This window comes from Populus nigra, chromosome 4 (genome assembly GCF_951802175.1).
Source record: "Populus nigra chromosome 4, ddPopNigr1.1, whole genome shotgun sequence".
In the NCBI taxonomy this organism is placed as follows: Eukaryota; Viridiplantae; Streptophyta; class Magnoliopsida; order Malpighiales; family Salicaceae; genus Populus; species Populus nigra.
In genome coordinates this window covers 814,243-828,333 of record NC_084855.1, presented here as the reverse complement: position 1 = coordinate 828,333, position 14,091 = coordinate 814,243, and the positions used below count along the sequence as shown (strand labels likewise).

At 34.5% G+C, this 14,091-nt stretch overlaps 2 protein-coding genes across 3 annotated transcripts; both read right to left on the bottom strand.

The window, feature by feature from the left end:
• Positions 1 to 1,523: 1,523 nt before the first annotated feature.
• On the bottom strand, positions 1,524 to 7,710 carry LOC133692245 (L-ascorbate oxidase homolog). The gene is made up of 8 exons (XM_062113036.1): positions 7,376 to 7,710; positions 7,171 to 7,280; positions 5,481 to 5,751; positions 3,339 to 3,441; positions 2,846 to 3,191; positions 2,391 to 2,756; positions 2,199 to 2,277; positions 1,524 to 2,071 (listed from the first exon to the last, which is right to left on the bottom strand). The coding sequence occupies exons 1-8, from the start codon at positions 7,529 to 7,531 to the stop codon at positions 1,859 to 1,861; spliced, it is 1,644 nt and encodes a 547-aa protein (XP_061969020.1). The 5' UTR covers positions 7,532 to 7,710; the 3' UTR covers positions 1,524 to 1,858.
• Positions 7,711 to 8,392: 682 nt separating this feature from the next.
• LOC133692244 (uncharacterized) lies at positions 8,393 to 13,193 on the bottom strand. 2 transcript variants are annotated; one of them, XM_062113034.1, is made up of 2 exons: positions 12,784 to 13,193; positions 8,393 to 8,574 (listed from the first exon to the last, which is right to left on the bottom strand). In XM_062113034.1, the coding sequence occupies exon 1, from the start codon at positions 13,128 to 13,130 to the stop codon at positions 12,810 to 12,812; it is 321 nt and encodes a 106-aa protein (XP_061969018.1). In that variant the 5' UTR covers positions 13,131 to 13,193; the 3' UTR covers positions 8,393 to 8,574; positions 12,784 to 12,809. The 2 variants fall into 2 exon arrangements, with proteins under 2 accessions (XP_061969018.1, XP_061969019.1); XM_062113035.1 differs by lacking the exon at positions 8,393 to 8,574 and adding an exon at positions 10,251 to 10,708.
• Between the last annotated feature and the right edge of the window lie 898 nt (positions 13,194 to 14,091).

The following is a 14,091-nucleotide window of genomic DNA, read 5'->3' as shown; positions in this document are numbered from 1 at the left end:
TCAGGTTAAAAAAAATAGAAGAAAAAAAATTGTTGACTCGGTCAAAAATCCAAGTTAATCATCTTACTTGGTTGACCTGAGCCTAACCTAGTCAAAACTCGACCCTCAACCTACAAACTTGAATTTTTTAAAAAAATTGATAAAAATAATGTTGTTTTGATTTTTTTTTTAAAAAATCAACCTTCTTGAATTATGAATCAAGTTTTATCTTGATTTTATCTCTAGATCGAGTTTTACTAATAAGATTTTGAATTGAAGCACTAAAAAAATGACAAACTTAAGAAAAGTGACCTTAATGCAAGTTAATAAAAAAAATATAATGGAAATGAAATATTAAGGAAAAGTCACAATAGAAATTATTTCAAGGTGGGGCTCATCGCAATTGTCAAATTGAGCTTTCTTTTCTAGCACCTTGGTGATCAAAGAAGTAGAAAATTTTGAATTCAAATTAAGTAGCACTGTGTATAGGAAGATTGATAATATGCCACAAAAAAAAAATTACTTAAAATTATGACACATCGACTTAACTCATGGCTTAAACTAGATTTAAAATTTAACTAGAAAACAATTGATCTTGTGTGACCTGATCGATTCGATCAAGATTTAATTTGATTTTTTAAAAAAAAAAATCAAGTTAATATTATTTTAATTTTTTAAAAAAATATTCTTAAAATGATATCATTTCAGATTGATCCAAGTCAACTTGGGTTAACCCTACTCACTCATAACCTAGATCTTAGGTTGAGTCATGGATCGTACTAAGTTTGATAACTTTACAATAAATTACAAGCCACTTTAAAAAAAAAAAAAGGCAGATACAAAAAAAATATATAAAATTCATGACTTATTAATAAAAATAAAAATATCTCTACCTAGAATTTTTTTTATCCTAATTGCATCTCTTAATTTCTTTAAAATAGATTATAAGAAATAACTAATAAGATATTATTAATTATTTGACAGACATTATAAAATTTCTCGTCATTCTCAATCAACCTGATTAATTAATGTATTTTGATCCTTAAATCCGTCTCAAGTCTCAGCTCTATTCTTTCTTCCTAGCATCACAAAAACATTAACCACACCATCTAGGGCGTTAAAAAACTCCAAATTATCAACAAATAAACTATGAACAAACTTGCGTTACTTACAGAGCATGTTCTGTTTCGTGGATTCTAATCTTCTGTTCATCACTAACCTTTTGAAGCTGTCAGGTTAGGTCAGATATATTAATTGAAAAACATGTTTATTTACAAGTTAACTCGAGAAGAACAAAGTTCACAGGAATCCATTTTTTTTTTAAAAAAAGTTTCAACTTTCAAGGGATTATTTCTGTTTTGGGGGGTAGGAATTCAGGTTTTCTTGTCGTTTACAATGCTGTCAAATGAAAATGATTGTAAATTACTTCAGCACTGTTCTATTTGAATTAATTGCGTGCACTATAAGAAAATTATCATAATAATGCTTCACAAACTTCATGTGCATTTAAAAGAAACGAAGAAAATCATCAAAGCATAAAGGGATTAGAGAAGAGATCAAACACTTATAAGTGAACTGATATACTGCATGATACAAACATTAATTACCCAAGCCAGCTTCGAGAATTAGCTGGCTTTATATGACTATAAATAATGTATAAAAACTTAATTAATATAGAAGAAAATACAATCATCAATGGAAAAGAATGTGACCTCGAGCTGAGATCATTAGGAATTCTACTCGTACAAGCTTCTCATTCAATACTTAGCCTAAGTAAAGCACCCACAAGCAAAGATGAGATGCAAGGCTCTACTTTTTATCCTCAAAAACTAGGCATACTTCCCGGCTGAATTGGTGGCTCCTTCGGTGATGCACTAGCTTACAGAGGTCGGGTGCGTCGACCACTTGCCCTACCACAAAGAAGTGCATTCTTTGGAATAGGGAATTCGTCTCTGAGTGAAGTTGAATCAGTATAAACTCGCAAGTAAAATTGTTGTCCAAGATATTGACGTGCCCAAAATTCTGTCCTCAAGTTCCACATCCCCACATTGTCGAGTGGAATATATATAGCAGTCCATGCTTTGGGATACACCTGCACTCACCATCCAAGTAAAACGTCCAATCGTTATTCTCACTTTCAATTTAAGTTTTTAAGTCCATCTCTTTGATTATAGAAGCAGAATGATCTAATCAGGGAAACGATGAGATTTCAATCTTACCTGAGTAGTGCATCTAGCAACTGCGTCGCGAAGATTGTACTGGTCCCTGCTAGCTGTTGTCCACTGTCCACCATCCATGCTGCATTACAGAATTTGAAAAGGAAATGTTTCGATTAATTAATTTCACAAGAATTTTCTCGCCTCCGCTGATCAATGCAGTCCTAGTAAAGAAAATGTGAAACATTTGCTTACCCGACAACAAAGAAACTGTATCCATCAAGATGCCAGCTCTGCAAAATGTCCTCATCGTTTTGGAATACAATTTCCACATATGCTCTATAAGGAACGGTCAAAACTGCTGTGTCCAGGTACAACCCTCCACCATAAGGTCTGTCGGTTATGCCGTTCTCCTTGAAAACTCCCTGAATTTTGAAGTAGTCTGCAATCTTCATGGGAGTGTCTGGTGCGATAAAGGACACACTATTGACTCCATATCTCTGCTTGCCATTGACTTGACCAGCTGAATTTGCCACTATGATAGTTCTGGTAGTGTTGATCATTCCATAGTGGTATGAGCCTTGTGGATTTGGCCTTGGTCCACTTGCAGTAAGATTAGTCCTGAAATGAGCACACATAATCAGAGATACAGAAGGAACAGTTTTAGACTGGGCTCAAAGAGCATATTGTTGGGAGGGATTAAAATATACCTGATAGAGCGAGCCTGGTTCAGTGACCAGTCAACTTCGATGGTTGGTCCACCAGGGAATGGGCCAGAGACTGCACCAGCAGAGTTGCTATAATGTAGAATACCAGTGGTGTTGAGAACTGTAGAGGTGAACCGTGAAGTAACCACAATATAATAGTCTTGGCCAGGTTGGTCAGCAGTAAATAGAACAGAATAAGACTGGCCAACATGAACGTCGAGAGACGAGTAGGTAGTTTGGAGAGTGTGCGTTCCTTCCACTTCGACCAGCTTCATTTTGTGGTTTTGGATCCTGAAGTTAAGGGAATTTTGCAACCCAACATTTGATATTCTCAACCTGTAAGTTTTTCCTGTAGCAGATAGGTCAAGCATTCACATTAGTATAATTGAACAATAAAACATCCATCGATTTGTAGTCACATTTCTTGCCCTTCTTGGTGTCAAGTAGTTTATGCTATAATTTTTAGGCGCACGAGACTGGTAGACAGAAGGCCTACCTTGTTCCACAGTAAGATAATAGCCATTGCGTCCACGACCATTAATGAGGATTCCATCAGGGAATGGTAGCTTCCTGCCCCCGTCCAATACAGCCTTCAAGTCCTGTGCAAACACAAACATATAAATTATTATTTCTACTTTAATGCATTAATAAGTTTATTATTCAAGGTTGAGTTAAAAAAAAAATCAAAAAATTCAAACTACACGTAGACTTATTTAATTAAATTCCACTGAACTTGACTTGTTAATCCCAAAAAAAGTTATTAAACCCAGTCCAATAAATAACTTAAAAGCTTGAATCATGGATTGACAGATCAATTCAGGCACAAAACAATATTGTTTCAATATTTTTTTTAAAAAAGAGTTAAATGAAATTGTTTAATACAAGTTTTCCTTAAATCATTTAGGTGTTTATGTTGTTAAAACACAGCTCAAACTAGGTACTGGGTTTTCAGTCCATGTTTAAGAACACGGATCCCAGCCATGAGATTTAAAGGGCTTTACTTGATTTGCAACAAACGTATGGCGGCCCATGCCGAAAGCAACTAATGTGGAAGCATATGCATGGCTAGGAAAACCTCATGCCCATGTGTCGCTGGACTTTCTAAAAAAGCAACTAAATAGTCTACAGACAGCTGGGATTCAGATTTGATTTATCGGGCATGTAGGGTTTCTAGGGACACCACAGTCAATGCCCAGCTGAAGACATTGGTGACAAAAGCAACACAGTTTTCGGTGGGCACACTTACCAATGAAGAAATCTAGTGCATGTTCTCGAGTTTTTTTTTTACTCCAGGGTGCTAAAAAGAAATTTGATAAAATAACATAAAAAACATTATTTAAAAATATAATATAGAGTCATAGAAGTCATAGTCATAAGTGCTGCACCTTTTTCAAATTGCAAAATTTAAAAAAACACGAGATTTAATAAGGACAGGTGAGAGAAAAAAAAAATAATAAAAAGATCTTACAAGAATATCAGTATTATTAAAAACTTATCAACAAATAAATCCAACAACAAAACAAAAAATTAATAACTCAGAGTGAGTCATATAAGCAGCACAAGAATAAGTGAACCGAGGCATACTTAGTTTATCATCTGTGATTTTTTTTTATATCATTAAATTCATCTCATTAAAATTTTTCTAGCAATATCGGTGATTTCATCGCTTTTGAGCCTCTTTTTATTTTCTTTTATTTTTTTCTCTCACCTCTCTTCACAACTTGCGAGGAGAAAGGAGAGAAAAAACAAAAACTAACCATGTAAACACATTGAAAAATCAATAATAACACGATACTATTAAAAAAATATCAACAAAACAAGTTAAAACACACCAAAAAAGATAAATTTATATTTTTTAAATTTTACAATTTAAAAAAATCACAAATCACAATTAAGACTTGCAAATCAAAGATTTCATTTGCAACTATTTAAATTATATTATTTTTAAAAAATATTTTTTATATTGTATTATTTTATCATATTTCTTTTCTAGGACGCTCGAAACCAAAAAAAAAAATCCATGTTCTCCGGCTCTGTTAGCTCTCAGCGAGCGAATGTGTTCCTTTCTGATATTTTTTTGACAGATAGCACGTGTTCTTGAACAGTGCACTTTTTCGATATTTTTTGTCATGAACAGTGGCCCAGCTGTCTGAACGACAGTAGGTAACAGTACATGTACAGAATATTGCACCAGCATACCCTACTTATATAGTTGCCGACACAAACGCAAAGCCAACTAGCTTCCACGAAGCTGTATCCCTCCAAATTTGAAGTGAGACAGGCAACATTCTGGAATCTAAACTGAAAACACCTTTAGCAGTATTTTAATTAATTTATGTAGTCTTAAAAAATAATTAAATAATTTTTTGACTAATATTGACCATGTACTCAAGCTTTCATCCTATCTGCTGCTTAATTTCCTTACCCTTTCTATTTCTTGAAATAAAATATCAAACTACAATGAAAAAAAAGAGAGGAAATGGACGAAAAGGATCATGTAATAAATAAATATAAAAACATGGGGATTAAATAATAATTTCAAAAATCATGAGGACTAATTATTTATATTTGCTAAATTTCCGCACTAAGTTATATTTAACTAGTTAAAAAAAAATGTGTTGCTGGGGTTAATGCTTACCGTGTGGTTGGACAAGTACCAATCTCCAATAAGAATGGTGTAGTCACCAGCAGGATCATCGAAAGGAACGGGGATTCGAGGCCGACTGAGGATTCTGATTCCTCCAAAACCACCAGCAGCCTTGTGGAATCCAAGAGATGGGAAGTAGTAGAAACTTCCTATCTGATCCTTGACCTGGAGAATATATGTAAAGTTCTTTCCCGGAGGAATCGGGCACGTGGTCCCCATGACACCATCCTCATATGAGTTTCTCCTCTGTTGAATTCCATTCCTATTTTTACAGTCACAAAACAAGCATAAGCAGTAGATCTACCATTCATAACTACAGAGCTCAAACAAAGTTACTGCATAACTGGGGTCAACACAGTGGCTCAGCATCATATAATTGAGAACATGCTTCTCCTGGTGCATGCTAATAAATGTGTTAGCTGTCTACATTATGAAGCAGGCTCTGCAGCCTATCATGGGATGGTTGTCTTAGTAAAATGTCTGAGATGTAATTAATAAGTTGATCACATTCTAAATTCACCTGCATTAATTCTGGGAAACCAATACAGATCTTTGAAATAAAGTAAAAGATTACTTTTTGCACAGGCCAGCTAGGGCATGGCAAATTACTCATTTCACGAGACGGAGAGAGAATCATTTTGATTGTTTTTTAAAATATTTTATGTTTAGAAATATATTAAAATAATATTTTTTATTTTTAAAAATTATTTTTAATATTAATACATCAAAATAATGATGTAAAAACACTTAATTTAAAGTAAAAATAAATAAATATAGTTGTGATTGTTTTTTAAAGTATTTTTTGTTTAAAAATATATTAAAATAATACTTTTATTTTTAAAAATTATTTTTAATATTAATACATCATCAAAATAATCATTTAGAAATAATTCATTTGAAGTAAAAAATTAAATAAAATTTATATTTTAAAAAAAAAACTTTTAAAATAAACCCTAATGAGACTCTGTCCTATCCTTTAACAGGGCATGGCAAAAGTTCACACTGCAAACCTAGTGGATTCTATCGTATCCTGTAACTTCTCCGGTGGATGACAGCTAAATATAAAATTGACCACTCGGTGAGTTATCTACAATCAGGTAGGTTATCAAATAACAGTAGCTGTTGGCTATTGCTCACTCGTGGAAAGGTCGCTGTCATCTAAGATAAACTAATCACAGCCTTGATTCTCGAATAATGACAGACATGTGAAGCTATAAATCACAAACTTTGGATCTTTATCAATTGATTGTATGTAGCCTTGGAGTTCAAACTCAGTTTAGAGTCATTTCTTGGCGCAAATGCGCAAATTACAGCGCTAATAGCGCGGGAAGTTCCAAAAGGGTGACTTCAATTCAATCCATAAGTTAGATCTAGAAGGCATCGTGCTATACGGATGCTCCCACCAGCAATCACTGATTCAGACAAGTTCAAAAGGACCAGAGAGAGAGAAAAGTAAAAACACTACAGAGAACAGAGAAATGGCAATGTGAATCAAAGCCATGACAATCTGACATTCTTACAATATAAAATGAAAATGGACATCCTAGAATTACAGATGTAGCTTTGTATAGCATTGCAAAGAAAGAGGGACTGACTAGGTAGATTTGGTCTTTTCAATGCAGGAAGCAACAAAAGAGCAGCAAATAATCTTTCCAGAAAGGGAAAAGGAGAGAGATCTTACCAAGAGAGGAGGAAAGGCTCATCTAAGCTGTTATAGACATTGATAATAAGGTTGTCATTAGTCACAGAGTGAATGTCAGGTCCTGGGAATTGACCATTGATGAGAATACCCTGTTACCAAATCAGTAGCAGTTAACTTTGGAACAAACTTAAGCCCATTAAAGATCAAAAGAAACGGCAATAAAATCAAGGAGTTTTGGACAAACCTGTTGACGAACACCAAGAGGGTAGATGAAACCATAAGTAACATTCCAATCGAAGAACCTGTAAGGATCTTCAGCTTTAACAATGGAAATAATAGAAACTGAGACGCACAAAAATGTGCAGAGTACTGCAGTTTTTCCCGCTAAGTTGAGCGGCATTTTGTAGCCAAATGACAAGGCGTTATTAAGACTTCTTTCGTCTGCCTGTTTTCGGAGTCGAGCTGAATATGGAAAGAAGAGTGTGAAAGAGAGGAAGACTTTAAGGAGGAGGGAGTGAGGTTAGTTTCTTGGGAAGGAGGCTGTAAATGACGAGGGATGGCGCAATATTTTAAGTGCGGTACAGAGCATGTGGTGTGAATGGCGAGCCGTAAACAAAAGAAAAGGAAATGAGAGGGAAAATTGGGGGAGAGCCAAATTGTGAAAAAAGAAAAGGAAAATCAGTGTCGGTGGTGGGGTCTGCTCATTATCATATGGTAGTAGTTTTTGAAAGATCAGGTTTCATGAGTGTGATTTGTCCCCCACATGGGTTTTGGAGGGAGGTTGGGTCGCAGTGTGGGTGGGTTTGTTTTGGCGCGACGCTCAGGAGGCTTCCATGCGAGTAGGTTTTTAACCGGATTTATTAAACCCTGGTATCAACTCAGCGAGTGATCTACTGACCTGAATCGAAATTTAAACTAAACTAAATATGAATTTAGTGTAACCAGTAAGTAAACCTGCAATAAGACTTAAAATTCAGTTTGATTTAAAAAAAAAAAAACTCAAGTCAATATCATTTTAATTTTTTTTAATCATAGAACGATAGTATTTTGAGTTAAAACATGTCAATTAGATTAATTCGTCCAAGCCTTGGATTAGGCTGGGGTTAACTCTTAGGGTTTTCTTGTTACATCCTTCAAGCATTATTTTATTTCATTTTTGAGTGAGATAAAAAGATTTATTTTTCGAATTGGTATTTCAGAATTCAAATTTGAGAAGAGAATGTTGATGCAAATACATTGTAACAGACAAGCAATTTTATATGGATTTGCGTGCTGAGAATAGCTTGACTCGAGAAACCAAAAACAAGAAAAGGGCCCTCTTTCTATGCTCACACTAATGTTTCCTCTTATCTTTGCTAGTTACCTTCGAATTAATCAACGTCAAATTTGTTGCGTTGTGTTTATTGTGCCCGTCTGATTCCATGGCTACGATGGCTTAGGAACCTGGTTTAGGAAAAAAAATACTGTTACTGGCTTTAAAAACAGATGATAGCAGTGATCTTCTGTGACGCAGTCAGTGGTAATTAACTAGTATGGTTAGCTACAGATTAGGTGCGTGGACCTGCATGATTACAACAAATAAAAAGCAACGTGAATGCAACCTGGACTTACTTGAAGATTAAAAAAGATAAACAGCACCTTTTTTCAACCTGGGGTGTAATAACATGTGCAATTATGGCTCTGACTTCTGGCAAGGAGTGGTCATATTTGAGAAGATGAAGCACATGCAAGATGGAGGTCCATGTACAGATCAATTTATTTCCTAAACCACCAAAGTCGAGAAAATATTTCTCATTCTAGTATAAAAACGGATGATCATGCATTTATTACGACCACCCAATCAATTACTTCCCCGCCTCTCCCTCCTCCCCCGACATCGCTCCCAACTCAAGTAGGGTGATCTCTCTCTCTCTACCACAAAAAAACCATTTCTCTCCCTTCCCCTGCAACAAGCCTCATATTTCTTTCTCTTTAAGCTTTCGGTATGATGGATTAGTTTTTTTTTCATATGTAATAAAATTTTTATTTTTATCTTATAAATAATAATATAATCTTTTCTAATATCTTAAGTGAATTTTTTAATACACGAGGGTTGGAGAGATGTGACCGCAATTCATGATACTACCAACGATATTGTCCACAATGCTTTCAATACTTTGTTCTTATCATGTCATTCTTCACTTAATTGTACACAATGCTTTCAATACTTTGTTCTTATCATGTCATTCTTCACTTAATAAGGTTGGAAAGACTCGGTATTTGAACAATGCAATGCAGAATAACGGATAATGCTTATTATGCTAGACGATGACATGCATGTGATTTTAATGATGCAGGCTCGGCTCATCAACGTGTTAATTTGTTATATATTTAACTATGTAATTTAATTAATTTATATTGAATTAATATTATTTATTGCAATGAATCATTTTAGCGTTAAGATGAAATTTTTTTAATTATAAATTTATCAGCTATGAAAATTAGACGAATATGCTGGCTTGAACTATAGTTGCTATTTTTATGATCATGTGAAACTGTGTTTTTGCTGAGCAGGGAGCAAAAATAATTGAGACAAGTAGGGGGTTGGGATTTTAATAGATCGTGCATGTAGACGACTGACTAGTTGTTGTGTATTTACTATATATACTACCAGTTGTTGCGCATGTAGTAGCACATGCACCTCCTATAGATCATGTATTTACTACATACGTGATCTAAAGATTACGCATGCGCTACATGCACAACCATTATTTCTGTGCCGAAGTGAAAATTACTCGAGCTCCAAACGGTTACTCGGCTGTATTTTGTGACATGGCAGACCTATTTGGTAATCTGGTCAAACACCTAATCAACCACTGTTTTGTCTAATTAGATCAGGCCTCTATTTTTTTTTTCTCTCTCTCTTTCCAGTCATGAGATGGGTCGTAGAATTGCCACATCTGTTGTTTTCCTAGCAAATGTGTGATAAAACTCCGGCGCAGATGATATGACCAGAAAATTGTCACTTGCCTTGGGATCTTTCACCTTATCTCAGGCGTGATATCTGCAGCTACAAGCCAGCAAATCCTTTTCATGAAAACCTGCGGGATCAATCTAAAATATAATGACAAATCTCACAATTGATGGCCAAATGACATCTTTACTGACTTTACGCACCAACGGCAGCATGCTGAATTGAAAATTCAACACCGTTCTATTAGCTTTCATCTTCAAGAATTAACATTTCTAGATGATTCTGCTAGGAATTCTCTTGTAAGAACAAAGCACGTTGAAGTTCAAATCTCCCGTAATAGAGGGATTGAATTTTTCTACATCAACTCTCAACGAGACTACACCTTTATTCAAGCAAGATTTGAGACGCGCAATGACTATTGAATGGTTCCCAACAGCAATTATTGGCCTCGCTCTTTTGGTTTTGAATAACAGGACCCGACATATCAACCCACGTTTTCAAGATGACACCTTTACCATTATCCTTTAACCCGACGCGAAAGGACAAGGGTGCCCACTCTCCTGGTCCTTGCTAATCTTATTTGGATTGCTTTTTCTATGCTGCTAGACAGTTAGTATGAGATTTCTGCTAGCAACAGACATTTGAATTTCAGTATTTGAAGCTAGTTTTAAGATAAATACATTCTAACATATAAATGGCAAACTGTCAAAATTTGAACGGGTGAGATTTCAAAATTTCCTCTATTCTTTCAACAAATGCAGGCAGTCAGTCAGTCAGTCAGAGTAAAAAAAAAAAAAAGGAGTACGGCTAGGGATCTTAATAATGGGTTATCTGCCTGTAAAGGAACAGTGGCATCTTTGAGCTAAATTTGTTTAATGCCTTGCATCAGACAAGAAGTAATGATCATTGCTGATCTCTAAAAATCAAAGCCATGCCAATAATCCAAACACTTATTAGCCAAATAATGTTTAGAAATTTACCAACAAACTACCAGTACATGTGCATGCACAAATATGCTCCCGGGCGTGGACCCGACCTTTAATCAAAATGAGCTGTTAAAGAAATCTATCAATTTGAATATGTAATTTGCTCATATTCCATTCCAATTATCAAACTATTCCTCAAAATTTACTCATTTTACTGTCTTGCATCAGATCTAGGAGCGTGAAAAATTTAGTTACATACCGCATTAAAATTATCACCTAAACTAAAGTAGTAGCATCTACCAAAACTAGAGACCGCAATGGGTCTCTAGATCGGATTTTTTTATATTAGTACTTATTATTTATCAAATAAAAATTTAGTTAAATATCATATTTATCATATATATATATATATATATATATATATAAAGATTAGGTTTGGGTCAATTATATAGTAGATAACCCAGTGGTAAGAACTTTAAATTATAAGATTTGCTCTTCTTGTGATCTCAAATTTGAGCCTCGTGGTTGCTAATATGATAGTCACCAGAGGCTTACATGGTCATTAACTTCAGAGCTTGTGAGATTAGTCGAGGTACGCGCAAGCTACCCAGACACCCACGTCAATAAAAAAAAATTAGGTTTGGGTCAAGTTTAACAATATCCATGCCTTGTCCATGCAACTATCCATGAAAAACCCATTCCTTTAGATTGGATCGGTATCTATCGAGTTCAAATTAAATTATCATCCTTGTAAAATAATTAAATACACCAAACGATCACATTACAAGCTGATTCATTGCAAATGCGTGCATTCAATTTGCAAAAAATGATTACAATTAATAAAAAGACTTCTAACCGATTAAGAGCGTGTTAGGAGTGTGATTGTGGTTGTTTTTTAAAATAATTTTCACTTAAAAAAACATTAAAATAATATTTTTTTATTTTTAAAAAATATTTTTGATATTAACACATTAAAATGATCTAAAAATATTAAAAAATATTAATTTAAAATAAAAAAATTAATTTTTTTCAAAAACATTTTTAAAATACGGAAAGACTGCCTCTGCCACAAATAGCAGACTCTCATTTGTTTTAGACAACATAAGTGCCAAAATACAAACCACAGGATTGCAGAAACCCTATGACCTGCTCCACACTCAATTTGAAACCAAACCACCAATTCTATTTTCCTCAAAACATAGTAATCTGAAAAATCATTTGCAGAGACAATGGAATGATGAGATATAGAACACTATCCTAAGCTTTCATTAGACAACACAAAACAGCACCTTCTCGACTTCATGAAATAAAACGTCTAACAACTCAATTCAGCAAGACCTCAAAGCTAATCTCAAACCAACTCAAAAACTGTTTCCTGGATTCATAAAACCAAGTTTTAAAAACTATTAAGCATACCATTATCCCAGGATTTACCACTCAGAAAGGCTTAAATCCAATAACTACCAGTCATCTCCCCCCCATGACAACTGACTCTCACCATAACTACTATTTGCACAAAATGCGCCAAGCATTCGAAGAATTACTGATATCCCAAGACAATTAATCACAAACAGAAGTCATATATCCAAAATATTAAATCCTGATCCGTCAACCACACCATCTACCACAGAAAGCCTAAAACCCCAAACCACAAATAGTCATAGAAATACTCAAAAACGATACCGTCAATCACTAAAACGAAACATTTAGGTTAATTTACAATTTATTAATTCAAAATCAAATAATTAAAAAAAAAAAGAGAGAGTAACTCACAGGCAAAATAGACCACGAATTTCCATTCAATGGTCCTCGCCGAAGAGAAGGCGAAGGCGAGAAGCGAAGAGACCAGAGGAATCAAGAGAGGCTTCGTGAAGGAGGCTGCGCTTTATATTCTTCATGCGATCGGTTAGGTTTTTTTGCTCTTCTTTAAGAGCTATAGTGTCTTCCTGGAGGTCGTGGATTTGGTACTTTTGGCCTAGGGATCTGATGCTCAAGAGAAAAATCCCAGTCATCGCAAAGAGCTGGATGAAGCTGTCTTTGCGTTTCATTGCATTTGCGACTAAACCTAACGATTTTCTAGGGTTTTGAGCTGCATTGCCTGCTGAGCTTGAGGAAGCCATGAGAGCTACTGCAGGAGCTGGACTGCTAGCTGGTGAAGGGCGAAAATGAATTGGAATCTCTTTCGGCGAGAAATTAGAGTTTTTTTTCTCACGGTCATAATCACGGGCCCGTCTTCACAGGTCGAGACTAAAACCCAGCCCATAAAATAAACAGCCCAATGAGAGTAGTGATTGCTTGATCCCATCTAAGCCATGCCGCAGCCCACCAGGATGGCATTTTGACTAACTGAACAAGACAAAAAATAATTAAATTTTGATTTCAATCCACTATTTGGGTGTAATTGGAAATCAGTATAAGGCCATGTTTGTTTCCCGGAATTTATTTTTTGAGAAATCACTTTCCAAACTTTCCTGTGTTTGTTTGCCACTAGGAAAGTTGGTCAACGAAAAACACTTTCCGGTCAACGGAAAACACTTTCTGGTCAACGAAAACACTTTCCAGTCAGAAAAATTTGTGTTTGTTTTCCGGAAAATGGTTTCCGGAAAACGACTTTTCAAACTTTTATGTGTTTGTTTGTCATTGGAAAAGTTGGTCAATGGAAAACACTTTCCAGTCAAAGGAAAATTTGGCTTGGTTTTCAGGAAAGTGTTTTCCTGAAAAATTTGGGCGGAAAACACTTTCCGGAAGTTGTGAAAAATTTAGAAATGTCATTATTTGCTGATTATATCAAATTTGATTCTCAAACTTTTGATTGCTATATATAATTTGTTTTGAATATTTATTTTTCAATTTCTTCTCTTAAATTTTAATTTTTATATTAATTTTGGTTATTATTTTTATAATTGCTATTTGCTTTTTCCTTATCATTTTTTTATTGAAATTTTTTGTCTATCAAATTTGATCCTCATTCTTTTGATTTTTACTTATTTTATTTAAAATAATTTATGAAATGTTAATTATTATTATTTTAATTTCTTCACCTTTTATTTTTTTTAATTTTTTAGATTTGATCTCTATTAT

Bases quoted from the DNA above. Each gene is read 5' to 3' on its own strand.
- LOC133692245 (XM_062113036.1), bottom strand. From the start codon at position 7,531: ATGCCGCTCAACTTAGCGGGAAAAACTGCAGTACTCTGCACATTTTTG. The intron at 2,757-2,845 runs GTATATTTTAAT...TGCTCATTTCAG, and splicing joins AACCAGGCTCGCTCTATCAG to GACTAATCTTACTGCAAGTG. The intron at 2,278-2,390 runs GTAAGCAAATGT...TCTGTAATGCAG, and splicing joins TACAGTTTCTTTGTTGTCGG to CATGGATGGTGGACAGTGGA.
- LOC133692244 (XM_062113034.1), bottom strand. From the start codon at position 13,130: ATGGCTTCCTCAAGCTCAGCAGGCAATGCAGCTCAAAACCCTAGAAAA.